The sequence below is a fragment of the Betta splendens genome, chromosome 2 (genome assembly GCF_900634795.4).
Source record: "Betta splendens chromosome 2, fBetSpl5.4, whole genome shotgun sequence".
In the NCBI taxonomy this organism is placed as follows: domain Eukaryota; kingdom Metazoa; phylum Chordata; class Actinopteri; order Anabantiformes; family Osphronemidae; genus Betta; species Betta splendens.
Window position 1 is genome coordinate 28,480,309 of NC_040882.2, and position 27,328 is coordinate 28,507,636.

The 27,328-nt window shown below is 48.2% G+C and overlaps 1 protein-coding gene across 7 annotated transcripts; it reads right to left on the bottom strand.

The window, feature by feature from the left end:
- Positions 1-3,106: 3,106 nt before the first annotated feature.
- Positions 3,107-27,218, bottom strand: LOC114843515 (voltage-gated potassium channel subunit beta-3-like). Of its 7 annotated transcripts, XM_055503286.1 has the most exons (15): positions 25,921-27,218; positions 24,774-25,086; positions 17,586-17,629; positions 17,399-17,436; positions 17,172-17,251; positions 16,920-16,964; positions 16,613-16,657; positions 16,499-16,542; positions 15,988-16,074; positions 15,833-15,918; positions 5,448-5,568; positions 4,867-4,961; positions 4,429-4,549; positions 4,055-4,143; positions 3,107-3,963 (listed from the first exon to the last, which is right to left on the bottom strand). In XM_055503286.1, exons 2-15 carry the CDS (start codon positions 25,076-25,078, stop codon positions 3,871-3,873), a joined length of 1,293 nt encoding a protein of 430 aa, XP_055359261.1. In that variant the 5' UTR covers positions 25,079-25,086; positions 25,921-27,218; the 3' UTR covers positions 3,107-3,870. The 7 variants fall into 7 exon arrangements, with proteins under 7 accessions (XP_055359261.1, XP_028985968.1, XP_055359264.1 ...); XM_029130135.3 differs by having other exon boundaries at positions 15,833-16,074; XM_055503289.1 differs by lacking the exon at positions 25,921-27,218 and adding an exon at positions 19,195-20,283 and having other exon boundaries at positions 15,833-16,074; positions 20,672-24,916.
- Positions 27,219-27,328: the final 110 nt, after the last annotated feature.

The window sequence follows — 27,328 nt, forward strand, 5'->3', positions numbered from 1 at the left end:
GTATGCAGACAACATGACCATCATTGGGCTCATCCAGGACGGTGATGAGTCTGCAAACAGACAGGAGGTGGAGCAACTGGTCCAGTGCAGTCAGAACCAGCTGGAGCTCAACATGCTCAAGACTGGAGATGATGGTGGACTTTAGGAAGAACCGCCTGTCCCTCCTCCCCTCACCATCCACAATAACACAGTGTCTACCGTAGACCCCCCCCATAGACACTGTCCACAAAAAGGCCCAGCAGAGGTTTTACTTTCAAGTTCAACCTGCCCCAGGAGCTGCTGACCACCTTCTACACGGCCATCGTCCAGTCTGTCCTCTGCACCTCCATCACTGTGTGGTTTGGTTCAGCCACCAAGCAGGACAGACACAGACTGCAGAGAGTGGTCCAAACAGCAGAGAAGATCATTGGGACTGAGCTTCCTTCTATTGAACACCTGTACCGGTCCAGACTCAGAAAACGGACTGTCAGCACCACTGCTGACCCCACACACAAACTGTTTAAGCTCCTCCCCTCTGGCAGGCGTCACAGAGCCATAGCCTCCAGAACCAGCAGAACCACCAGAACCACCAGACAGAGCTAGCTTCTTCCCCCAGGCTGGTTCTGATCTGAACTCTACTGGATTCACAATACAATGACTCAATGACTCTTCACAGACACAAACATAAACGTGCAATAACCCCTGTTGAATGTGACACAGCGAGCTGCAGTTTATATTCTTTATTTGTTCATTTGTTGTAAATAAGTAAAATTGTAAATAATTTGTTTTTTTTTGTCACGAGGCAAGAAAAATGGAGTCAGACCACATATAATTCATTGGTTGTTCTGTGCAATCTTGGCTGATTCTGATAAGAGTTCACACTGGAGTGAAACCATACAGCTTGCTAGCATGGGATAACTTTCAACAGATAACAACAAAATACTGCAGAGAAAATTATATCATTGACTAACCTGGGAAAACTAGCTCACTACATAGCTGCATACTGTATGAATCACATCGAACATAGGTTTATATAATCAAGATCACGACATCACAAAGGGTTTTCTCCACCAGGAACAAAAGTCCAGATTCAACAGGCAAGTGTTGTTGATGTGTTCGTAGTTCACGCTAACGTTGGCCTCGGAGGAGCAGAGTATTTATTTTAGTTCTTAAAGCCACTTATATGGGAATCTTAATGAGCTCTGGCTGTTTGACATCAGATGCTGTCGTTGGAAAACCTGCTGCGTTTTAGAAATGGAGGCTTTTATTTTTCAGATGGTGAATGAAGGAATGAAAGGTGGGAAAGAAAGGAAGACGATGAAAGTGTAGGAATGGAGTAAGAGTGAGTAAAACCTCTGATTTTAACTTTTAACTGATCTGTTCTGTACAAGGCTTCACCAAATAATTTCAGGTAAGAGCCAGAGGAGAATGGAGCTGATCCAAATCTTGTCTCGCATCTAGTTTGTTTCTAGATTTTCTCTGTTAAAGAGGGGAGAGGCTGAGATATTCCAGAAAGTTTGACTGTGCGATGCCTCAACTGGGCTTCAATAAAAGACTGTGAGGACAGTTCTTACTGAAATGAATCGGTGCATTTAGTTCCACATGTGAAGTAGACCCTGTCGCTTTGGGGTCAAAGACACTGGTCACCTATCAAAGCCTAGACTCCCTCAGACCCAGTCTGCTGCAGTGGCACTGTTCAGTCTCTCAGTTGTTCAAGCTCAGCTGGTTCCTGGTTGGTTCCCTAACGGGTCTGGACTTTATTTGCCTAAACCTCCGCCCAACTGTGGAATCGATCAACAGGAGCAGTAATGTCACTTTTTAACCACTTTGTGTCTTGTGGTGTTTTATTTGAGTTATTCATTCAAAGAAAAGAATGAAAAGAAAAGTCATGGTGGTTAGGTTTTTTAGTAGGTCTGAAAACTGACTCCAGCCTTCTCGCTCCCACACAGTGGTGTAAACTAAGTTTAGTGCCAACACCATTTGTATTTTATTATAGTTTATTTTGAGAAAATTGAACGTGAGCCAGGAATAGGTTTGGTGAAAAGGTAGAGGTGTGGTTTTTAAAGTGTGAAGTAAAAAACAGACCTATTGGGAAAACAGGGACGACCGAAGGAGGAGCAGATGGTCTGTGTCTGAGGAGCCAGCACCTATTCTATCAGTACTAACTCATGTGTAGGGAAGCTGTAAAGTGTTAAAAACTGAAGGTGAGTTTAGTCGGTTTTAGTGCCAGTGGTTCAACTGAACAACTCAGCGTCAGGTCATGATCTTGTCTCATCCTCTGTTCTGAGACATTTCTGTCATGTAGTCAGGGTGCAAAGCCAGAGAGAAGCCATCCAGCTGTTAACAATGTGGAAAAAGCTTCACTTTGAAATGGTATTTAACAGCACATCATCAAATTCAATGATATCAACTTTATTATCATCAAGAGGAGCAGGAATGTTAAACAAAGGAAAAGGCCCAGAAACCCAAGGACCTGCCTGATCAGAACCGTCTGTGTTGAGACGTGACTCGGTTGTTTTACGACAACTCTGTTAAATGTCATTTTATTATTGTGTTGTGTTATTTTAACATGTTAGTCATCAGTCTTTACTTATTTATACTTTGACCACTGAGAAGAACCAAACCATGACCGACCGACCGACAAATACTATTCATGCCAGTGGCAAAAACTCATTTTCACATTTCACATCTGTTTTTTTTCATAATCTTGGGGTGCGGAGAAGAGTCCAGGATCTCACAGACAAACACCTGACTTGTGTCTGCTCTTCCAGACCACAAGCTCTGAGGAAGGGATGACTCTTATTTTGAAATGTAAGTGTGTACGTGTGGACTAAACAATAAACCGGACCAACGTAAGATAAATTATTGACATGATTGATTTCCTGTTTCTAAACTAAAGTCATGACCGTTTCATAATTGTATGTCATTTTTATGCACAGCCTCTGAGCCTCAAGCGCTTAACATCAGTGATGCACAATATTTGATTGTTTGTCCTCTCATATCACACTAAAAGCCCACTCTTACTTTGTAGAACCACTTGAAGCTCAGTTCTGTCATCTTCCAGTTTCATAGTTTGTCTCAGACATTTCTGCACTGATCGATGTGTTTTAATCAAATGAACATCACATTAATGACTTCATCTGTTTATTGGCAGCTGATTGTTAAGCAAATTATTTAGAAAAGCTAAACTTTGATGAGGTTAATGAACCTGTTGGATAACAAACATGTTAATGCCTTTTGAATCTGGACAAGTTCAGACAGATGATAAAAATTAGGACCCTCACTGCTAAACTGAACCATCCAACACCAAAACCCAATTATTTGTTACTTTTGGATCTTGTAAAATCCAGAACTGAAAAGTCCAGTGGTTTTGTCTAAATTTTCAATTTTACAACCTTGGCATTAAATCTGTGATGTGATGTTTGTGCATCCAGCACCCTAAAATATTCATCACTTAAAACTAAGTCCTGTTTTATTGTATTCAGTCTTTCTTTTAAGTACTTCAGTGCAGATAATTGTTAAAACTCCGTATCTGGGTCCAGTGTGGAACCATCAGAACCGTAACCTCAGAGGTTTGGTTCCGGTGCTCTTGTGCTTTTCTTTCCCCAGATGTGGGAATAATGATACAGTAGATAAACTTTATCTGATATGTTGCGGTTAAAAGTCATTGATATTAAGCTGCTGTTACCCTGACAACAGAGTCAGACTCATGTTAACCAGCTGTGATCTTTGTGTGATCTCAGCCAACATCACCTCAGTCACCAGAGCCTCCACATGTTGAGGGACAAATATGTGATGAACATCTCCATCATCTCCATAACAACAGAGAGGACGAGAGGTATACAGCGTCCTTCAGTCAGTGTTTTCTGAATGGAAGTTTAATGTTCGTCTTCAGCTCCTCACCACCTTCTTGGGGTTTCGCGGCTTGTTGCCAAGCAACGTGTCCATCTCAGCAACAAGGGGCGGAGTTAGCTGGGTCAGAACCTGAGACCAGAAACAGGAAATAGTCAGAGTTGAGCAGCGCTGGGAAGAACAACCACCACTGATGAACTAATGAACTGTTGGAGTGTTTTACCCTGAGGGAACCCAGGTTCTCCAGCAGCTGGTCTGTATTGGAGACGCCGAGCAGAACTGAGCTGACGCCTTCACTGCGAAGACACCATGCTGATAGGAGATGGGACAGAAGGTCAGAATGATCAGGTATGATCACAGCTACGCAAACATACGTGTTCCTAATAAAGTGGTCATTCGGTGTCACAGCTCACCAGTATTTACTGGCCTGCTGTGAAAATCACCTCAACAATTTAATGCACAAGGCTGAAACGAGGTGCTACTGACTTGACTTGTTCTGGTTTCCTTCAGCTCAGTGAGAATGAATACAGACAGACAGACACACAGGTGCAGGCAGACATATACAGATAGACAGGGCCAGACAGACAGGTGTAGTACCTATAGCGAGCTGAGCCAGAGTGCAATTCATTCTGTCCGCCAGCAGGTGGAGGTCTTTGATTTTACTAAGCTGCTTCTTCCCCTCTTCGCTGCAGAGACGCTCTTTCAGCCAAGAGTAGCCCTGAAAACACACACACACGCTTAGTTTCTACGACTAACAGCATAAACGAAATGAAACAGTTTTCCTCGAGCATTAATCACCATGGTAACAGATGCTGTCTCATCCCGACAGAGATGGATGATGCTTGAGTAATGTCCTGTGTACTACAGTGTATTTCCACAACTACCTTTGGGTAGTTAATGTGTATATCTAACGAAGTGTTTACTGATCTTGTGTTTTACTTCAATATATATTTAGGTGTATCTATTTTAACTTGAATTTCTGTGTACTTCTGTATATTTCTGTGTATTTCTGAGGTTTTTTTTGTGCACTCGTACCTTCATGGCAGCCCTGGACCTCTCTGGGACACCCTCATTGTACTTTCCTGTCAGCAGACCGCAGGCTAACGGCGACCAGGTCATGGCTCCGACCCCTGAGAGATCAGCAGACCTTATGTTGAACCACCTCACTCATCCCAACTGTTTTTTGAGCAGTACCACCCATCAGTTCTGGTACTGATTCAGCTGGCCCAGCGTAGCTTAGCATTGAGACCACAGGCAGGTGGAAACTGTTAGTGTTGCATTTAACAGGCCCAAATGCAACCAGATGTTTTATCACTAGCTGACAAATAAATGTAGTGTCTATATGAAGAATCCTAACATAATGTAACAGAGATTATGACTAGTGTTGGTTGACTATGGTTAACATAGTTACATTTACAGGTCACTGTTACAGACGCAGAGAAGTGGTATGATAGTTAAGCTAAGCTAATGACCGTAGCTTAGCTTGGTGTGTTTTTAATGTGTCCACCTTAGAAATGACTAAGCAACCAGGGTCTCAGAGGCTGACACCACTAACACTGTAGTACAGTGAGTACTGTGTGTAGTACTCTGTGATACTTTATGTAGTACTGTGGTACCGATCTTGTGGTAGAGTTCTGGCAGGTGCAGTTCCACCTTGTCTCTCTGGAAATAATGATACTCGGCCTGTTCACACACTGGAGGAACCAGGTTGAACTGACGAGCGATGGAGTAAGCCTCCTTTTGGAGAGAAGGGTGAGACAGGAAGAGGGTGAGACAGGGAGAGGGAGAGACAAAAAGAGGAATTTTTAAAAATCCTTTATTTAAAAAACAACTCAAACTAAACTAACTCAAATTTTATCATCCTGTAGCCAATTAATTAATAATAAATTAATTAATCAATTAATTGTGTAGCCGAGTATCGTACGTGGGCTAAACTATACATTCATAGATAAGACGACACGTTGCAGTTTCGGTCTTCTTCACTTTATTCCAGCGGGCATACCAACAGAGAGAGAGATTCCCGCGCTCAACTGTACGCAGTGCGCATGTCCCTTGCCAGAGTATGGCAAACCCCAAAAGACAAAAGGACAAAAAGCATGCTACACACAAACAGAGCACAAGTACATTCGCACATAAAGACCTTAAACAGTCCGCTACAATTATTTAATTAATAATAATAAATAAATACATGTATTTAATTAATTAAGTAATAATATATTTTTTTCCTCTGGCGCCGGTCGAGCTGCTGGTCACATCAGCTCCTGTCCTCTTACTTCTATTTATTACATTCTTCGCTTATTTAAGTTGATTTTTTCTATTTCTTTGTTAGTTGCATTATTGTACATAACCTGTACACAGCTTTTATATAGTTTTTCTAAGTTTGTCGCAGTATAAACGCTGTTTAAGACGCTACGATGTGCGTCGGGGCGCATTGTTTACACCGTGGAGCCGCTGGTCGCGCTGCGCAGCGCCGCAGTTCTGCCCAGAGACAGACACGAGACCCCCGCCGAGCTGCTAGTGAAGACCCTGCGTGGGCGCCGCCGAGACGAGACGCTTCAGACCCGCTGTCCCCAACGTCATCATGGGAAAAGTGTGATCTCTCCCCAACGAGACGGGCGAGCGCGCGACGCTCACGCGGCACCAGCTGGAAGTCAGGAACTGCGGTCAAATGAGCCGTCGTTCGTTCATCCGCCGTTCAGCCGCGTTTCAAAAACGTCTTGCGCCCGTATTACGCGCTTTACAGCAGAGCACAAAACACGCTCGTCGCGACTTCCTCTTTTAAAAACGAGACGTCGGTTTGTTTAAAATATGGAAAACTACGAAACAAAATATTGCATATATAGAAAAACTGTCGCCTAATAAAGATCTGTGTGCTTTTACTGTAAAATTAAGCATTTATTAGTATTTAAAACTACCATGTCATACTGTAAAACTTTTATAATTAATAACTTAACTGTGGTGCATAGTTCCAGGCCCAGACCACGTTCCCCTTGTTCTGCTAGAGATGCACTATCACCCCACAAAGATCTGTGTATTTTTACTGTAAAGTTTAGGATTTATTAGTATTTAAAACTACCATGTCATACTGCAATACAGTCAACTTTTATAATTAATAACTTGACTTTGGTGCATAGTTCCAAGCTCAGACCACTTTCTCCTTGTTCTACTAGAGGTGTACTATCACCACACAAAGATCTGTGTATTTTTACTGTATAGTTTAGGATTTATTAGTATTCAAAACTACCAGGTCATACTGTAACTGTATGGGCCATATATTCAACTTTAATGATCAATAACTTAACGTTGGTGCAAGGTTCCAGGCCCAGACCACTTTCTCCTATTTTGGCTAGATGTGTACTATCACCACACAAAGATCTGTGTATTTTTACTGTATAGTTTAGAATTTATTAGTATTCAAAACTACCATGTCATACTGTAATACAGTCAACTTTAATCATTAATAACTTGACTTTTGGTGCATAGTTCCAGGCTCAGACCACTTTCCTCTTGTTCTACTAGAGGTGTACTATCACCACACAAAGATCTGTGTATGTTTACTGTATAGTTTAGGATTTATTAGTATTCAAATATACCAGGTAATACTGTAATACTGTATGGGCCATACAGTCAACTTTAATGATCAATAACTTGACTTTGGTGCTGTCAGGTTCCGGCTCTGTTTTTAGTTTTATTTTGAAGGCACTTTGTTGTTCTGTCTCATCATCATGTTTTGGGTTCCAGTTTCCGCTTCCTGTTTTAGTTTGATAGTTTCCGGTTTACCAGTCCATCACACTCACGCTAACCTTACCTCCGGTTTTCAGTTCACGCACCTGTTTTTCATTCATCATTACTCCCCGGACATTTAAGCACCACCTGTCACCGTCATCATTTGCCAGATCGTTGTTTACTGATTCATTGTTCTCACGCTCCAGCATTCGTCTTGTTCAGCTTACCCCGTTATCGACCCTGTTACGTTTTTGATCTTTGCTTCTCGTCTGATCCTGACCACCCTCGTAAGTCTCTCTGTTACTGAACTCTGCTCGTTTCTGGACCTGTCTACGCCCGCCGATTCTGTTCCTGTGATCTGAGCCCTTTCTGGTTTTGACTCCCGCCTGTCCTCGGACCCGATTTTGCCTGAGCCCTATGGTGTTGCTACTCCGTGAATGACCTGGACCGTTTTGTGACCTGGATTCTGTCATTAAAGACTTTCTTAACTATATCCACTGTCTACCGAGTCCTCGCTGTGCATGTGGGTCCGTTCATCTGCCGTTCCGTGACAGAACGATCTGGCCAGACTTGGACCCAGCCAGCACTCAGCCTCCGGTCAGGTCAGTGACTGTTTTTCTCGCTCCTTTTTTTTTGAACGGCGAGTATAATCCACCCGAGGGAGCATGGAGTTCACCTGTGCCGAGCTACCTAGCGAGCTACGAGTTTATTTTAAGATCCTCGCGGAGGATTACCGACGGGCGGTTACCCCGAAGAACCAGCGCAGCGCCGTGGAGGTGGCGATATTGACGCTGGAGGACGATGACAGTGTGTTAGAGCGCCCCAGTGTTCGTCGCCTCTATGAGCGGCTGTGCGCTAGGTCTGATGAACTAAGCGACGCGCTCCGCACCACGCCAGCGCCGGTTGCACCGCCAAAGGTTTCGGTTTCCTTCTCCCCGCCCCGTCGGACCGTTGTGTCTGCATCAACCTGCCCAGCTCCATGTTTGTTCCGCTGGGAGGATTCCCTGCATTCATGCGGTTCCCCGTCTCCAGTTCAGACGCGAGCTGTTCAGTCCCCAGCTCAGTCGTGTTTTGCCCAGTCCCCAGCTCAGTCGTGTTTTGCCCAGTCCCCAGCTCAGTCGTGTTTTGCCCAGTCCCCAGTTCAGTCATGCTCCGCTCAGGCTCCAGTCGCCGTTCAGCCTCGCCACGCTCACGCTCTAGTGCAGCCCTGTCACGTTCAGGTTCCAGCCCCAGTCCAGTCGAGTCCAGTCCAGTCGAGCCCAGTTCAGGTCTCAGTTCAGTCGAGTCTAGTCCACGTTCCAGTCCAGTCGAGCCCAGTTCAGTCTCCAGTCCAGTCGAGCCCAGTTCAGTCTCCAGTCCAGTCGAGCCCAGTTCAGTCTCCAGTCCAGTCGAGCCCAGTTCAGTCTCCAGTCCAGTCGAGCCCTGTTCAGTCTCCAGTCCAGTCGAGCCCTGTTCAGTCTCCAGTCCAGTCGAGCCCTGTTCAGTCTCCAGTCCAGTCGAGCCCTGTTCAGTCTCCAGTCCAGTCGAGCCCAGTCCAGTCGAGCCCAGTCCAGTCGAGCCCAGTCCAGTCGAGCCCAGTCCAGTCGAGCCCAGTCCAGCCGAGCCCAGTCCAGTCGAGCCCAGTCCAGCCGAGCCCAGTTCAGTCTCCAGTCCAGTCGCGAGCTGTTCAGTCTCCAGTCCAGCCGCGAGCTGTTCAGTCTCCAGTCCAGCCGCGAGCTGTCCAGTCTCCAGTCCAGCCGCGAGCTGTCCAGTCTCCAGTCCAGCCGCGAGCTGTCCAGTCTCCAGTCCAGCCGCGAGCTGTCCAGTCTCCAGTCCAGCCGGGTCACGTTCCTGTCCAGTCTCCAGTTCAGCCGGGTCACGTTCCTGTCCAGTCTCCAGTTCAGTCGGGTCACGTTCCTGTCCAGTCTCCAGTTCAGTCGGGTCACGTTCCTGTCCAGGTTCCAGTTCAGTCCGGTCACGCGCAGGTCGTGTCCCAACCAGAGGGCACCACCTGTCGTACAGGTGCTATGCACACCCGATCAGGCCCGACGTCTGCTCCGTCGAGCTCGGCAGCGGCAAGTAGCCATGCCAGCTCCAGAGTAGATGCCGTTCCCGTCCCTGTCGGCCAAGTAGATGCCGTTCCCGTCCCTGTCGGCCAAGTAGATGCCGTTCCAGTCCCTGTCGGCCAAGTAGATGCCGTTCCAGTCCCTGTCGGCCAAGTAGATGCCGTTCCAGTCCCTGTCGGCCAAGTAGATGCCGTTCCAGTCCCTGTCGGCCAAGTAGATGCCGTTCCAGTCCCTGTCGGCCAAGTAGATGCCGTTCCAGTCCCTGTCGGCCATGTTGAGGTCGTTCCAGTTCCTGTCGGCCATGTTGAGGTCGTTCCAGTTCCTGTCGGCCATGTTGAGGTCGTTCCAGTTCTTGTCGACCAAGTTGAGGTCGTTCCAGTTCCTGTTCCTGTCGGCCATGTTGAGGTCGTTCCAGTTCCTGTCCCTGTCGACCAAGTTGAGGTCGTTCCAGTTCCTGTCCCTGTCGACCAAGTTGAGGGCGTTCCCGTAGGCCAAGTAGAGGGCGTTCCCGTAGGCCAAGTAGAGGGCGTTCCCGTAGGCCAAGTAGAGGGCGTTCCCGTAGGCCAAGTAGAGGGCGTTCCCGTAGGCCCAGTAGAGGGCGTTCCCGTAGGCCCAGTAGAGGGCGTTCCCGTAGGCCAGGTAGAGGGCATTCCCGTAGGCCAAGTAGAGGTCACCCCTGTCTCTGACCCCGTTCCCGTCGGCCCTGTAGCGGTCGTTCCAGTCCCCGTCACCCTTGGAGCCGCAGCGCCCGCCGGCCTCCAGGAGGAGGCAGCACCTGCAGTTCCTGCGCACCTCCAGGAGGAGGTCGCGCCAGTCGCAGTTCCTGCGCACCTCCAGGAGGAGGTCGCGCTAGCCGCAGTTCCTGCGCACCCCCAGGAGGAGGTCGCGCTAGCCGCAGTTCCTGCGCACCTCCAGGAGGAGGTCGCGCTAGTCGCAGTTCCTGCGCACCTCCAGGAGGAGGTCGCGCTAGTCGCAGTTCCTGCGCACCTCCAGGAGGAGGTCGCGCCAGTCGCAGTTCCTGCGCACCTCCAGGAGGAGGTTGCGCCAGCCGCAGTTCCTGCGCACCTCCAGGAGGAGGTTGCGCCAGCCGCAGTTCCTGCGCACCTCCAGGAGGAGGTTGCGCCAGCCGCAGTTCCTGCGCACCTCCAGGAGGAGGTTGCGCCAGCCGCAGTCCCGGCGCACCTCCAGGAGGAGGTCGCGCCAGCCGCAGTCCCGGCGGACCTCCAGGAGGGGGTCGCGCCAGCTGCAGTCCCCGCGCACCTCCAGGAGGAGGTCGCGCCAGCTGCAGTTCCCGCGCACCTCCAGGAGGAGGTCGCGCCAGCTGCAGTTCCCGCGCACCTCCAGGAGGAGGTCGCGCCAGCTGCAGTTCCCGCGCACCTCCAGGAGGGGGTCGCGCCCGTCGCAGTCCCGGCGCACCTCCAGGAGGGGGTCGCGCCCGTCGCAGTCCCGGCGCACCTCCAGGAGGGGGTCGCGCCCGTCGCAGTCCCGGCGGACCTCCAGGAGGGGGTCGCGCCCGTCGCAGTCCCGGCGGACCTCCAGGAGGGGGTCGCGCCCGTCGCAGTCCCGGCGGACCTCCAGGAGGGGGGTCGCGCCCGTCGCAGTCCCGGCGGACCTCCAGGAGGGGGTCGCGCCCGTCGCAGTCCCGGCGGACCTCCAGGAGGGGGTCGCGCCCGTCGCAGTCCCGGCGGACCTCCAGGAGGGGGTCGCGCCCGTCGCAGTCCCGGCGGACCTCCAGGAGGGGGTCGCGCCCGTCGCAGTCCCGGCGGACCTCCAGGAGGGGGTCGCGCCCGTCGTAGTTCCTGTCGACCTCCAGGAGGGGGTCGCGCCCGTCGTAGTTCCTGTCGACCTCCAGGAGGGGGTCGCGCCCGTCGTAGTTCCTGTCGACCCCCAGGAGGGGGTCGCGCCCGTCGCAGTCCCGGCGGACCCCCAGGAGGGGGTCGCGCCCGTCGCAGTCCCGGCGGACCCCCAGGAGGGGGTCGCGCCCGTCGCAGTCCCGGCGGACCTCCAGGAGGGGGTCGTTCCCGTCGCAGCTCCCGCTGCACCGGCATCGGTTCCTGGCGGCCCGGCTCCGGCCGCACCTGCATCTGTTCCTGGCGGCCCGGCTCCGGCCGCACCTGCATCTGTTCCTGGCGGCCCGGCTCCGGCCGCACCTGCATCTGTTCCTGGCGGCTCGGCTCCGGCCGCACCTGCATCGGTTCCTGGCGGCCCGGTTCTGGCCGCACCTGCATCGGTTCCTCGTCACGGTGGTCCAAGGAGGACGCCGCTGGTTCCTGCCTCGTCCTGGTCTCGGCTGCCGGACTGGTGGCCTCGCCCTCGGCTTCTCCTGGTGATTGGATGGCGCTGCCTCCTCCGGCGCCGTCCGCCTCGACTCCGCCACCGCCACGGCCGTTCGCCTGGGGTACGTCCCCTCCTGCCGCGACGATGGCGCGGTCTCTGCCGTCGTCGTCCGCCGCGATACTGGGATCCCCGGAGCATCTCCGTCGGGGAGGGGGCTGGACTCAGCTCTGCTCTCCCGGACCTCGCCAGCCGTCGTGGTGGACTCTCCTGCCACCACCCTTGTGAGGGACCCCTGGACTCTCGTTTTGACCCTCCTCCAGTCCTCCCTCCGCCCACCCCGCTTGTTTGCCTTGCGGGAGGGGGATTCGGTCCCTCCTCCTGTGACCACCCTCCGCCCGCCCTGGTTTGGGGAGGGGGGCTTCCGTGGGCGCCGTGGAAGACGCCCTAGGGGGAGGGGTACTGTCAGGTTCCGGCTCTGTTTTTAGTTTTATTTTGAAGGCACTTTGTTGTTCTGTCTCATCATCATGTTTTGGGTTCCAGTTTCCGCTTCCTGTTTTAGTTTGATAGTTTCCGGTTTACCAGTCCATCACACTCACGCTAACCTTACCTCCGGTTTTCAGTTCACGCACCTGTTTTTCATTCATCATTACTCCCCGGACATTTAAGCACCACCTGTCACCGTCATCATTTGCCAGATCGTTGTTTACTGATTCATTGTTCTCACGCTCCAGCATTCGTCTTGTTCAGCTTACCCCGTTATCGACCCTGTTACGTTTTTGATCTTTGCTTCTCGTCTGATCCTGACCACCCTCGTAAGTCTCTCTGTTACTGAACTCTGCTCGTTTCTGGACCTGTCTACGCCCGCCGATTCTGTTCCTGTGATCTGAGCCCTTTCTGGTTTTGACTCCCGCCTGTCCTCGGACCCGATTTTGCCTGAGCCCTATGGTGTTGCTACTCCGTGAATGACCTGGACCGTTTTGTGACCTGGATTCTGTCATTAAAGACTTTCTTAACTATATCCACTGTCTACCGAGTCCTCGCTGTGCATGTGGGTCCGTTCATCTGCCGTTCCGTGACAGGTGCATAGTTCCAGGCCCAGACCACTTTCCCCTTGTTCTGCTAGAGGTGTACTATCGCCCCACAAAGATCTGTGTACTTTTACTGTATAGTTTAGGATTTTAGTAGTACCATGTTATTCTCTAATATGGCCCTTACAGAGAATAATTGCATTAAATCTAATCCTGAATATTTGGTTATATACATTTTGTATTTACATTTTAGTGTTTAAAACTAAATATTACAATGTGCAAGAACAAAGACGGCAATAACTTAGATAAAACAAACTCCAGACATGGGAAATGGTTTCATAAGAACAAATAACGATTTCATTCAGGTGCTATAAATTGGTCATTAATGTGCCCTTTTACAGATACACTGTGACGGCTGTTGCAGGTGGTTTCATGCACAGTGCTTACAAATAGATAAAAACACACTTAAGAAAGCAACAACTGAAGACTGGACTGGAATTGCTGTCTTTGTAAATAATTCCTCAACCATTAAACAGTTACAGGATATATCCTATTTTTCTTTATAGTTTTGTTCATTTTGGCACAAAACTGACAGACTGTGTAACGGACTACATAAACTTCTGCTGTGAAAACACCGTTCCCACCAGGCGGGTTCGGTGTTTCACCAACAACAAGCCGTGGGTCACCTCTGATACTAAAGCTCTGCTAAAGGAGAAGAAGAGAGCATTTAAATCAGGGGAGAAGCCTGAAAACCATCCCTGGCTTCAAAGCTCCACACCCACAGGCTGAGGGGGACCTGAGCTGGGTCAACGACCTGAACTCACACTTCAATAGGTTTGACCAAGCAAGGAAAGGTCTGGAAGACCTCCTGCGTGGTACCAGTACCAAGGCACCGCACGCCAAAGACCCCAGCAGCTTCAGACCAGTGGCTCTGACATCACACCTGATGAAGACACTGGAGAGACTGGTCCTGGGTCACCTCCGCTCTGCAGTGGGAACCTACCTGGACCCGCTGCAGTTCGCCTACCGACACGGCATAGGAGTAGACGACGCTGTCATCTTCCTCCTACATCGAGCCCTTTCCCACCTAGAGAAGCCCGGCAGCACTGTGAGGATCATGTTCTTTGACTTCTCCAGTGCCTTCAACACCATCCAGCCGGTGCTTCTGAAACACAAACTGGAGGAGGCTGGTGTGGACCTTCATCTGACAGAGTGGATTATGGACTATCTCACAAACAGGCCTCAGTTTGTGAGAGCCAGGGACTGTGTGTCTGACACTCTGACCTGCAGTGTGGGGGCCCCACAGGGGACTGTACTGGGCCCCTTCCTTTTCACCCTCTACACGTCAGACTTCAGACACAACACGGACAGCTGTGTTCTGCAGAAGTTCTCTGATGACTCTGCGATCGTCGGACTGATCACCGATGATGACGATGCAGAGTACAGAGGACTCACTCAGAACTTTGTGGACTGGTGCCAGCGGAACCACCTCCTGATCAATGCAGGGAAAACGAAGGAGATGGTGGTGGATTTCCGCAGACAGCAGCCTGCTGTCATCCCACCGATACACATCCAGGGAGGGGACATTGAGAGAGTGGACTCTTACAAGTACCTGGGAGTGCATCTGAACAATAAACTGGACTGGACTCATAACACGGATGCACTGTACAGGAAGGGTCAGAGCAGACTCTACCTGCTCAGGAGACTGCGGTCTTTTGGAGTGAGGGGGCCACTCCTGAAGACTTTCTATGACTCTGTGGTGGCATCAGCCGTCCTGTACGTGTGGTCTGCTGGGGCAGCAGCATCACAGTGAGGGACAGGAAGAGACTGGACAGGATCATCAAGAGGTCCAGCTCTGTCCTGGGCTGCACTCTGGACACGGTGCAGGAGGTGGGTGAGAGAAGGGTCCTGGCTAAACTGACATCCATCATGGACCAGGTCTCTCACCCACTGGAGGACTCACTGTCTGCTCTGGAGCAGCTTCAGTAGCAGACTGATCCACCCTCGCTGTGTGAAGGAGAGATATCGTAGATCCTTCCTACCTGCTGCTGTCAGACTGTACAATCAGAACCACTAACTACCTCCCATTACATTCACTCACTGTATCTCTCCTCTATACAATATTTGTGCAAACTCTGTGCTTTATTATATATTTATATATTTACACAATATGCAACATTTGTGCAAACCGGTGCAAAATTTATTTTTCTTTTATTCTGTCGCTGTATTCTCTGCTCTGTCCTTTGCTGTTGTGTCCCCCATTGTGAGACTATTGAAGGTTTTTGTTATCTTGTCTTAAATAATAATAATCATCATCATAATAATAATAATGAAAATAAATGGGGGAAAATAAATAAATAAATAAATAACTAAATAAATTGAAAAAATAAATAAATGACCAGTACTACCGTGCACAAGTAAATTATTTCTATGAATAGAGCACATTACATCATTTATGGCCCAAGTACTCAGAAAAAACGCCCACTACATTGGCCAGTTTGTAAAAACCATTCTCCACCTTCAACCGTGCTGCTAACAACCCATTCACCATTTGCACCTGATCATTTGACCCTCGGCCCTGAATCAGATTCTCCCTGCTTTTCCAGATTCCCAACTTGGCCAGCCCACATACAAAATGAATCAACCCAACCCCTGTTCCTGGCAACATACTTTGGCTCAAACACAAACATAACTGAACAAACCTGGAAACCCAAACCTAGGAAGCATCTCTCCAACAGCAAGAACAGTCCTGTCCAGTCCATTAGGCTGACAGGACTGTTCTGGTCCAATTCTCTGTCCAACTCTGACAATAGTGATACTACAGTATTGATAGCTAAGAGACTCCAGCCACCTGCCGACAGGCCTTAACCAGAACCTGCAGCTGGTCTTAGGTTCTGGTTCTGGTTTTGCTGTAGCGAGTCCTACCATAATCTCCACAGCGTTCCAACGCGACGTCCCCCAGTACATGGCCAAGCCCTGGTCGATCACAAAGGTCATGGCCCGAACGACCTCTGAGGAACAGAACACAGTCAGAGCAGGAATGAACCTGACAAGCCTCACACTGTGACCCGTGTTCTCACCTTCCATGGGAGAGTTGATGTCGCTCCTGTTGGCGAACACAATGTCAACGTAGTCCAGCTGTAACCGGGACAGAGACCCACGCAGCCCTGCACCACAATAAGGACAGCTTAGATCATGTAGGGTCCAGTTCTGATAGGACTGGGCCAGAGGGCCCTGGACTAGTAAGACCTGTGAGCAGCTGCTAAACGAAGCTTCTGCTCAGATTATTTATGGCTGTTTCCTCCAGGATCAAGAATCAAGTCTGGGCCCAGACGACCGGGCCTGAGACCAAGGTGATGGAACTGATGTGGTTCTGTCTGTAGGCTAAAAGGCTGAGTGGGAGTGGAACCAAATGAGCCCGTCTGGGCTAAATATTGATGTTGTCTGTAACTGCTGTGTTTGTGTCTGATCCAGGTTGAGACGGAGCTTCTCAGAATCCACAACCTTGAACAGAGGTTATTGGCACACTGGGCACACGCCTATAGACCATGTTTAGAGTGAATTCTGGGTAATGTAGGAAACAGTGTTTACCTTCGATGATGTGCTTTCTGGACAGACCTCGCTCTGTTTCCGCTCTGCAAACAAAAACACACATCACATGTGTTCACCTCATCACAGCTCAGCAGCCTGTGGACCAACACTCACTGGCCTCCCCAATAGATCTTGGTGGTCACCACGTAACTGGACCTCCTGCAGAGAGATGCAGAGTCGTACCATGAGTGAAGGATGAGAACTGCTGAGTCATGGGTCACAGTAACAGCCTGGTTTATTTGTGGTCAGAGGGTCCAGCTGGTCTGTTCCAAAAGCACCGATCAGGAGGACTGACCCAGATCAGTCACTGGTTTAACCCTGTGTTCAGATGGTTAATAGCTGCTGGTTTAACCCTTTGTGTTCTGATGCTATTCTGATCACTCTGCTCTCATGTAGGTGCATGAGGTCACAGCTGCTTTACCTCCATCCTTTTTTCTTCAGGATGTTGCCCAGAGTCGTCTCGGCCCTGAGACACAGACATGCGTTAGTCCATCTCTTCTAAGGTAAAATTAAGTTGAGTTCAAAAAAAATTTCAACAAGAAGCATTGATACAAACATTTAGAAAAATGAGGACACTGTCCTCAAATATTGTTATAGGTGAAATGTGTGAAACTGACAAACTGAGAGGTGAGACAGGTTCAGAGGTGAGACAGGCTCAGAGACAGTACAGTACCTCCCTGAGGCATAAACCTCTGCAGTGTCGAATAAGTTCACTCCACTGTCGTAGGCCACAGTCAGTAAGCGCTCTGCCATCTACACACAGAGACATTGCTGGTAACACTTATGTAATGTGATCACACACACACACGCACGCACGCAGGCACACACACACACACACACACACACACACACACACACACACACACACACACACACACACACACACACACACACACACACCTCATCAGTGATCTGGGAGCCAAATGTCACCCATGTTCCTATGAAAAAAGAAAAGAACATTACTGACTCTCTTGCAGTGATATGTGTGATAGTGTGTGTGTGTGTGTGTGTGTGTGTGTGTGTGTGTGTGTGTGTGTGTGTGTGTGTGTGTGTGTGTGTGTGTGTGTGTGTGTGTGTGTGTACTCACCCAGTCCCAAGCAGGAAATTCTGAGCCCGGATTTCCCAAGATTCCTGTAATACAATTAGATCTATCAGTTTATTGCTAAAGAAGAACCGGGTTGTTTGGACCTGATACAGAAACCAGTGTCTGGACACTGAGACCTGGTTCTGTATGACAGCTCATACAGTGCACGCTGGCGGTCTTGGTCCGATGAAGCCAACAGTACAACATCATCTGCAAAAAGCAGCTCTCTCCAAGTTGGAGGACAGTTTCTGCCCCAAGTGGAGGAGTTCAAGTATGTTGGGGTCTTGTTTACGAGTAAGGGAAGGAAGGAGCCTGAGATTGACAGACGGATTGATGCGGCGGCTGCAGTAATGCAGTTGGCGTATCGGTCCGTCGTGGTGAAGAGGGAGCTGAGCCAAAAGGCAAAGCTCTCAGTTTACCGGTCAATCTACGTTCCTTCCCTCACCTATGGTCATGAGCTTTGGGTCATGACCGAAAGGGCAAGGTCACGGATACAAGCGGCTGAAATGAGCTTCCTCCGCAGGGTGGCTGGGCGCTCCCTTAGAGATAAGGTGAGGAGCTCTGTCACCCAGGAGGAGCTCGGAGTAGAGTCGCTGCTCCTCCACATTAAGAAGAGCCAGTTGAGGAGGCTCGGGCATCTGGTTCGGATGCCTCCTGGACGCCTCCCTGGAGGTGTGTCCATGTCCCACCGGTAGGAGGCCCCGAGGAAGACCCAGGACTCGCTGGAGAGACTACGTCTCTCGGCTGGCCTAGGAACGTCTTGGGGTCCCACTGAAAGAGCTGGAGTAAGTGTCCAGGGAGAAGGAAGTCTGGAACTCTCTGCTCAGACTGCTGACCCCGCGACCCAGCCCTGGATAAGCGGATGAAGATGGATGGATGGATGGATGGATGGATGGATGGATGGATGGATGGATGGATGGATGGATGGATGGATTGCGCTACACAGTTAACACCTGTCACTGGCTGCAAAGGTCAAAGGTCACTCAACCCACCTGGTGTAATTAACACACAAAGATGGTCCATATATCAGTAAACAGGAGATTTGAAGTAGCAACACAAAACAAAGGACAAACTGCATGAAATGTAACGAAAGCAGCAGAATCTGACACAGCTAAAAATAAAAAACAGCTCAGTCATTTACAGCTTTAAACATGACACGGACACACCGTGACAAGATGAGCCTGAGCCCTGATGTGACATCTGGATCTGTGCACATCTGGACCAGTTAACCCAGTCAGAGTCACGTCTGGAACAGTAAACCAGTCCTGTTCTGTCACCATTGGTTGGTTCTAAACATCCAAGACCCAGAAGCAGAAGCAGAAGAGTGAGCCTCATCAGTGCGATCGCCCCTGAGCCCAAATCAAGGTCAGCAATGTCCCATCATGCATCTGTAGTCACATTCATCTCCCAGTCAACATTTATGTCAGCATCAACAGGAGAACGAGTCTGTCCTGATAAATGAGCAAACACTGAACCAGAGCATTAATAATGAACAACAAATCGACTACAGTATCTGTGGAAGGAGGCTGTGTGAGAATGTGTGAGGCTCAGATGTCTCTGCCTCATACAATGAGTTCAGGTACAGCAGGAAATCCAACCTGTCTGGTCTCACCTGTACTTCATGTTGCTATGGCGCCCGAGAGCCTCCTTCATGTGGGCGTGGCCTAGCAGAGTGCTCCTGTTCAGAGGCTCCGCCCTGACCTTTGACTGACAGGTGGGGCCGCCGCTGGTGTTGGCCACTGGTCGACGCTCCTTCAGAGGATGCTCCCCCGCTCCTCCACTGCCGCCCCCACCCACGTTACAGGCTATGGAGACCTGCATCCCCCCGTTGCTACGATAACACGATTTATCTAGACAACAAACTTCACAGTGTCACAACATAACGTGGGAGATGTTGCTGCTGCTGAGGTCACCCAGAAGAATTAATGAGTGAAGTTAAAGTCTGTGTGAGCCAATCAGAGCTGAGTCGCTCAACTTTCTGTTATTCCAGAGAAAAACATCCCATCATGACCACCACCATTCCACCGGAGGAAGACGAGAAGCGAGATGAAGAGCAGCCGTCCATCCATAGGAGGAAAGACAAGACGGAAGGAAAGCCACAGAGAGAATGAAGAAAGAAGCAAAGCGAGCGTCCGTCCTCTACCCTCCCCCTCCAGTCCCACTCCGCTCAGCTGCACACGGGACGAGCAAGCATTTGACAGACAGACAAAAGAGAGAGAGTAGCCAGAGTGAATGTTAGATAACAGTGGATCCGTCCTGTGACGTGACTAGATCAAGTATCACAGTCACTCCAGCCTTGACTCTGCTCCACGATGGAGCCAAGGAACCATCGGACCCTGACCTGACCCTTTCCAGCCAAGCCCCGGACTTGCTAGTCTGCAGGTTGAAGTTACTGCAGCTTCAGAACTGGACCTGACCACCAGTAACAGTGGGCTCAAACCCAGACGAACCAGCAGCTACTTCACATCACAGAACCTGACAAAGAGTTGTCTGGTTCCTGGCTCCTCGTTCTTGGTTCCTGGTTCCTGGATCAGTGGTTCGGTTGTGTTTTTAGGGTCAGAGTTTTTGACACAGCAGTTTACAGAGGATAGGAGGAGATAAAACTGCTGTTAATTGGGTCTGTACAGCTTCTGTCCAGCTAGACCCTACCTATGAACAGGTATCCTGGTCGTTGTTCTCCTCCTCCTCCTGCTCAGCCAGGCTGGATGACATAAAATTAGCTTCAGATTCTACTGTAAGGAACCTTGGTGTCATCTTTAACCAGGATTTCTCTTTTACATCATACATTAAACAAATCTCCCAAACCGCCTACTTCCATCTTCGAAATATAGCTAAAATCAGAAGCATCTTCTCACAGAGAGAGATGCAGACAAACTGATTCATGCATTTGTTACCTCTAGGCTGGACTACTGTAACTGCTTACTCATAGGATGTCCTAACAGCTCCTTAAAAAGCCTACAGCTTATTCAAAATGCTGCAGCCAGAGTCCTGACAGGGCTTAGAAAGAGAGATCACATTTCTCCTACATTAGCTTCTCTGCACTGGCTGCCTGTAAAATGTAGGATAGAATTTAAAATTCTCCTACTCACCTACAATGTAGTCAATGCTAAAGCTCCTTCTTATCTTAAAGACCTCATAGTTCCTTATGCTCCCAGCAAAACACTTCGTCCTCAGAGCGCTGGGCTACTTGTGGTTCCTAGAGTCTTTAAATGTAGAACAGGGGGCAGAGCTTTTAGCTCCAAGCTCCTTTCCTCTGTAACCAGCTCCCTGTTCAGGTTCGAGAAGCTGACACATTCTCCACCTCTAAGATCAGGCTTAAAACCTTCCTTTTTGATAAAGCTTATAGTTAGAGATGGTTCAGGTCACTGGCAATTATTGTTAGTTACAGGAACCATCTCTTAGTTAAGCTGCAATAGACATAGACTGCTGGGGGACTTAATTTATACACTGAGGTCCTCTGTTTCCTTCTACCTCTTTTGTCCAATAACCTCCCATCATTGTTCCATGTTTATTTAACCTTGTCTCTTTCTCTCCAGTAGTTGTGCTTCTCCCCCGCTCTCTCTCTCCCCCATTCTGTCCTTGTCACAGCACTCAGACAAGTTGGTCCAGGCGAAATCCATAGTAAAAACAAAACGTCTCCACGAAGCACCAAGAAAAATCTGAACAAAAATATCCACAAGCTGGAGGCTGGCTGGGTCCGAGTCTGGGCAGATTGTTCTGTCACAGATTAACACGGTGAAGGACCCAAACACACAGCACAGAAAGATCTTGATTTTAGTGGATTTATTACGAACATCGCCAGGCAGGCCAAGGTCGGTACACAGATAATCCAACTACTCCAGCAAAGGTACAGGCAGGGACAAGACGGAGGCACGGTCAAAAAAAACAGATAGAGCACACACAGCAGGACTTAATGATAGACACTGGAGAGTTGACACGGTTGAATGAGCAACAATCTCAACAAGTGCTTAAATACGAGACAAAGGCGAGTAATGACTGATAAAAAACAGCTGGTGAGATCACGTGACTGACAAAACTAGACATGACCAGACAAAACCGAAAATACAACAAAACAAAACAGGAAGCAGCAACATTAGAGTCCAGCCTGTGATAGTCCTCACCTACAGGAATCATCAAACTCAGAGCTATGTGTCTGTGATGTGCAACTGCGGGTCCAACCATCCTGCCTGTATCCAGTCCAGTCCCTAGTCCAACCATTCTGTGTCCAGTCTCTGGTCCAACCGTCCTGTCTGTGCTCTGTTGTTGCTTGTTGTTGTTGCTGTGCTTTTCTCTCTCTCTCCCCTCACTCCAACCGGTCGAGGCAGATGGCCGCCCACATCCAGCCTGGTTCTGCTGGAGGTTTCTTCCTCATTAGAGAGGGAGTTTTTCCTCTCCATTGTTGCTGTCAAATTGTAATTAAAGGCTTGCTGCATGTGGTATTTGTCGGATTTAGTTGTGTAAGGTCTTAAAACCTTACTTTGTAAAGTGCCTTGAGATAACCTTGTTGAGATTTGGTGCTATATAAATAAAACCTTCATCATCATCATCATCATCATCATCATCATCATCATCATCATCATCATCATCATCATCATCATCATCATCATCATCAAATTTTCACCTGCTCCACCTGCTAAATCAAACCCTCTAATGCTGAATATCTGATCATTTTAATTCAGGCGACTTAAAGCTGCAGAGCAGTGGCACAGTTTCTCTACGGGTCTGTATTTGACCCTCCCCACTCTCCTCCGCCCTCCTCTCTTTGTGTGGTCCACAAAACCCCTGAAGCCACAGGTTTGTCGTCACTAATGGCAGTTATACAGGACACAGAGCTCAGACAGAGCAGAGCTGTTGTTGACTCAACTCATCAGCTTTTACTTTATGAGCATATTTATTACCATTACTTATAGAATTATTCTGTTATTTATGCGGGGGTGTTCCGATAATACGTAGTCTCACCGCACGATGGCGCCACTATCACAAAATAATTTTCTTTCGCGTAGTACATTCTCTTCGACTGCTACTGATGAAATTTTAGCCGAATCAGACTTTACTACTACTCTACTTTTATTTTGACAGCGTGTAGAAGTGGGCGTGTCCGTGGATTTTAGAAAAATGGAAAAAGAGAAAAGTCGGTGCGCTTGGATGCTGTGTACGGTGATGTTATGGGAAAAATTGTGTCTTCCTTATTTCTATAAAAATTGTGTCTTCCTTATTTCTATGCAGTTATTATATGATTTATGACTTATCTTATGTTTTGTCTTACTGTATGCATTTGACATTTCACCTACATTGTTCAATGGTTGTCTCTGCCTGATAGACTCTCAACTCTAGCTCCCAAACCCAAGGTCGGGGAGTTGTGTCTCTATCTGTTGAGACTTGGTGCTCCTTTCTCACAGATAGTTGGACGTCAGCGATGCAGGTGTGAGAATGTAAAAATCTTCACACACACTGCGACAGGGAGGAGATGGTGCATGTAATTTGATTGGGTTAGAAAGACATTCCACCCTAGTCGGACAGAGAAGCTAAAAGGCAGAAGCAACTTGAGGATTGTGGGCTCTTTGCATCACACCTTCGTGGTGTGTGCACTGATCTCCCAGCTGGTTTTTGGTTTGTTGATGTGCACGATCAACATCCATGCTTTTTATTTGCTTTCCCCATTATTTTTATTTTCATTTTTATTTCAATAAATCGCACAAAAGGACAACTCTCTCTCATCTACTTCTTTATGGAAAATTTCTTTCCCCATTATTTTTATTTTCTTTATTATTTCAATAAACCGCACAAAAGGACAACTCTCTCTCATCTACTTCTTTATGGAAAATTTCTTTCCCCATTATTTTTATTTTCTTTATTATTTCAATAAACCGCACAAAAGGACAACTCTCTCTCATCTACTTCTTTATGGAAAATTTCCACCACAGGTGACTCTTCTCCTTCGATGACGACCGTCAAAAATTGGACCAACAAATTTCAACGTGGTCGCACATCGGTTTTTGATGAGCCATGCCCAGGCCCTCCGAAACCACGGAGGTTAACGTGACAAAAATCCATGACCTTGTGTTGGCAGACCGCCGATTAAAGGTGCGTGAGATGAGCTGAGACAGTCTGCATCTCAAAAGACCGCGTGGGTCGTATCCTGCATGAAATGTTGGACATGAGAAAGCTGTCGGCGCGATGGGTGCCGCGTTTGCGCACTCCAGACAACAAGCGCAACCGTAAGACCACTTCAGAGCAGTGTTTGACGCTGTTTAAGCGCAATCCAAAGGAGTTTTTGCATCGTTTCGTGACTGTCGACGAAACATGGATCCACTGGTACAGACCAGAGACCAAGGAACAGTCCAAACAATGGACTTCATCCGGAGAACGTGCTCCGAAGAAGGCGAAGACTGCCCTATCGACAGGAAAGGCGATGGCCACTGTTTTCTGGGACTCACACGGTGTGATCTACATGGACTACCTGGAGAAGGGCAAAAGGGTCACAGGACTATACTATGCCGAATTACTGGGCCGATTCGACGCCAAATTGCAGAAAAAATGGCCCCATTTGGCGAAGAAAAAAGTGCTCTTCCACCATGACGATGCGCCGTCTCACACCTCCGCCCTCACCATGGACAAATTGGTCGAATTGGGCTACAAACGGTCACAGTTCACTTGTACGTCACCTGTCTCACATGTACGTCACCTGTCTTACCTGCATGTCACCTGTCTCACCTGTACATTGCGTGTCTCACCTGTACATCACCTGTCTCCCCTCCACATCACCGACTTACCTGTACATCACCTGTCTTACTCATATGGCACCCGTCTCCCCTGTCTCCCCTGTACATCACCTGTCTCATCTGCACGTCACCTGCACGTCACCTGTCTCACTTTTACATCACCTGTCTCACCTGCACGTCACCTGTCTCACTTTTACATCACCTGTCTCACCTGCACGTCACCTGTCTCACTTTTACATCACCCTTCTCACCTGCACGTCACTTGTCTCCCTTGTCTCACATGTATGTCACCTGTCTCACCTGCACATCACCTGTCTCACCTGCGCGTCACCTGTCTCACATATACATCACCTGTCTCACTTTTACATCACCTGTCTCACCTGCACGTCACCTGTCTCCCTTGTCTCACATGTATGTCACCTGTCTTACCTGCACATCACCTGTCTCACCTGCACATTACCTGTCTCACCTGTATGGCATGAGGCTCTGCTCCATGGTGACATCACACTCCTTCAGGTAAATCTCGAGGCGCCGTCTTTCCATCAGCCTCCTTGCAGCTTCCAGGATCTGGGAAGCCAGCACCGACTCCTCTTTCTCCTTGGTTTCCTTCTTTGCGTCGCTTTTGTCCGGTTTCCCAGAATTCCCTCTGTTCACCTTGGGCTTCTTGTTGAACCCGTACAGCTCCTCCACTGAGAACTTCCCACCTTTTCCTCCCGTCACTGCCGGCGACGGTCCGACAGCGGCTCCAGCCGCTGAGGCTCGACCCGCGAACATGTCTGAGGCTGCAACGAGCGGAGGAGATTAGCGCTGATGCTACGTTGTTATTACTGTTGTTATTAAACATTTATTACATCATCAAAGTATCCTAGGTATTACATCATGTCACAGTTCTTATTGATTGCTTTGACGCAGCCGTCTACTGAAACTCCACAGTTCACACACAGGTCAAAATTACACGCTTTGTTTGTAAAAGGCTTTAACTGCATCAAAACATTTAAAACATGCAGTGAAAGCTCATTTTGCTTTAAAACAACACAACTTGCAACCAAGTATATGAACTCGTCCAATCAGTCATAACACAGTGGACAGCAAAATACAAAACACTGATCTCAGTGTTAATCAGTGGTTCACTGATTGTCATTGGAGCCCGTTGCTATTTGTTTTCTTTGTAGTTTTTTTAAAATTTACCTTTTATGCAAAAAATTGGATCCAGATCAATAAAAACTGTAATGTGGTTCCTGGAGTAAAAACATTTGTTTTCTTTAAAAGCAACATTACTTATATTACTATAATGCATTATTGGATCCTGTAGTATTTGTGGTGCTACTGAAGAGAGATGAGGATAATTATAATAAAAATGATAAAATGATTAAAATATGAATATGTTTTGAACAGAGCGTTGATAATAATAATAATAATAATAATAATAATAATAATAATAATAATAATAATAATAATAATAATAATAATAATAATAATAATAATAATAATAATAATAATAATAATAATGTACAGCCTTTATTTGTTTATGTCTGAGTTTAATTGTATAAACTAAATATCTATGAAGGATTACAACGATCAGACCAATAAAAAATAAACGTCTGGATGAGTCTCACCTGTTCACAGCAACGTCCCTCCGTCTGTGTCCTGACTGTGTCTCGGCTGCAGCCGTCCTCCCTTTAATCCCATGGCTGTAATCCCACCCATCCCAGAGCAGATATCATGTTCTAACTATGACCAGGATTAAACAACCTGCAGCTCCAAAACACCAAAACACTGAGGGCAGATGATGATGGATCCAGTTTAATCCCCTCATGCTGGATTAGAATGTTGACTTGGTTCCTGACGTCAAACTCCGACCTGAAGGTTTGTACCCAAACACTGAAACCCCCCTTAACCTGGTTCTGAGTCAAGGACGTGATCCTGCAGGCATCCATCCCAGCGAAACCCCAGATGCAGAACTGGTCACAGCAACAAACACCAAACTAAGATACTGGGTCTCGTCTGAGAGATTCTGTGGTTGTTTGTATAAATGTCTAAGGTCAACTCATTTGACTTTGGTAGTATTGGACTCACGGTCATGTTTCTCTTTGAGACAGATGTAAAAGCTGGAACGAATCAGAATTAATCTGTTGTGCTTTTTCTGTCTCTAATCCATCATATCGTCTGTCGCTGCATTAATCCAACACTTCCTGATTTAATCCAAAAGCTGTAAGTGTCAAGGACAAGAGGACATGAGGATGGAAGGACAGGAGGACAGAAGTAGAAGAGTACATGAGAATAAGGGACAGTAGGACACAAAGAGGAGAAGACACACGGATGGAATAACCAGAGGACATAAGAAGAAGCCGTTTGTCCTTTTGGGCTTCATTTCTCTCAGTCCAGTGAGGACATGGGGACAGTGAAGCTCAGTCCAGATGTTTCTGTGTCTGCAGCTGTTGGACCTCAGTATGTTTCACACTCAGATTACAGATGATCTGACTCCAGAGATTAGACATACACACAGACAGTCCTGTATTGAAATGCAAAACGTAGGATGCGTAGGATGAAAACATCTGGACTTGTCTATTAAACCCACTGTTTGTTCCTTAATGAGCCGTTGAACGTTATAGACGCCAGTTATATAACAGGATGCTCAGAACCTGAAACCAGTTTACAGTGTTTGTTTCTATGTGCAGCTTCATAGACCAGTCAGAGAACAAATCTGAGGAGGGACAAAGGCATGATGCGCTGTGTAATGTGCTGCTGCTGAGAGCAGGTGTCAGTGTGGAGTCACAAATATCAGCTCATTTAGTGGAACATCCACACGCCCAAAGATTCGATTTTAACTTTAAAACAGGCATGCCTTTATTCTGTTTGTCCAACTAGAACGAAACAGATGCCTCACTGTTCCAATAAGACCAGCTGTTCAGATCTCATTTATACTGTTACTATGGTAACTGTGATAAATAAGCCACAGCTGAGACAAGATCAGTGTTATAGGCTGATTTTAGATTTATGACGGTATGAAGGTTGAGTCCACGG

What these genes read in the sequence shown, in the direction of transcription:
- LOC114843515 (XM_029130135.3), bottom strand. Translation starts at nt 25,078, where the DNA reads ATGTTCGCGGGTCGAGCCTCAGCGGCTGGAGCCGCTGTCGGACCGTCG. An exon ending in GAGGTTTATGCCTCAGGGAG is followed by an intron (nt 16,965 to 17,171) that starts GTACTGTACTGT and finishes TCTGTGTCTCAG; the next exon opens with GGCCGAGACGACTCTGGGCA. An exon ending in GGAACGCTGTGGAGATTATG is followed by an intron (nt 5,569 to 15,832) that starts GTAGGACTCGCT and finishes TCTCTCCAAAAG; the next exon opens with GAGGCTTACTCCATCGCTCG.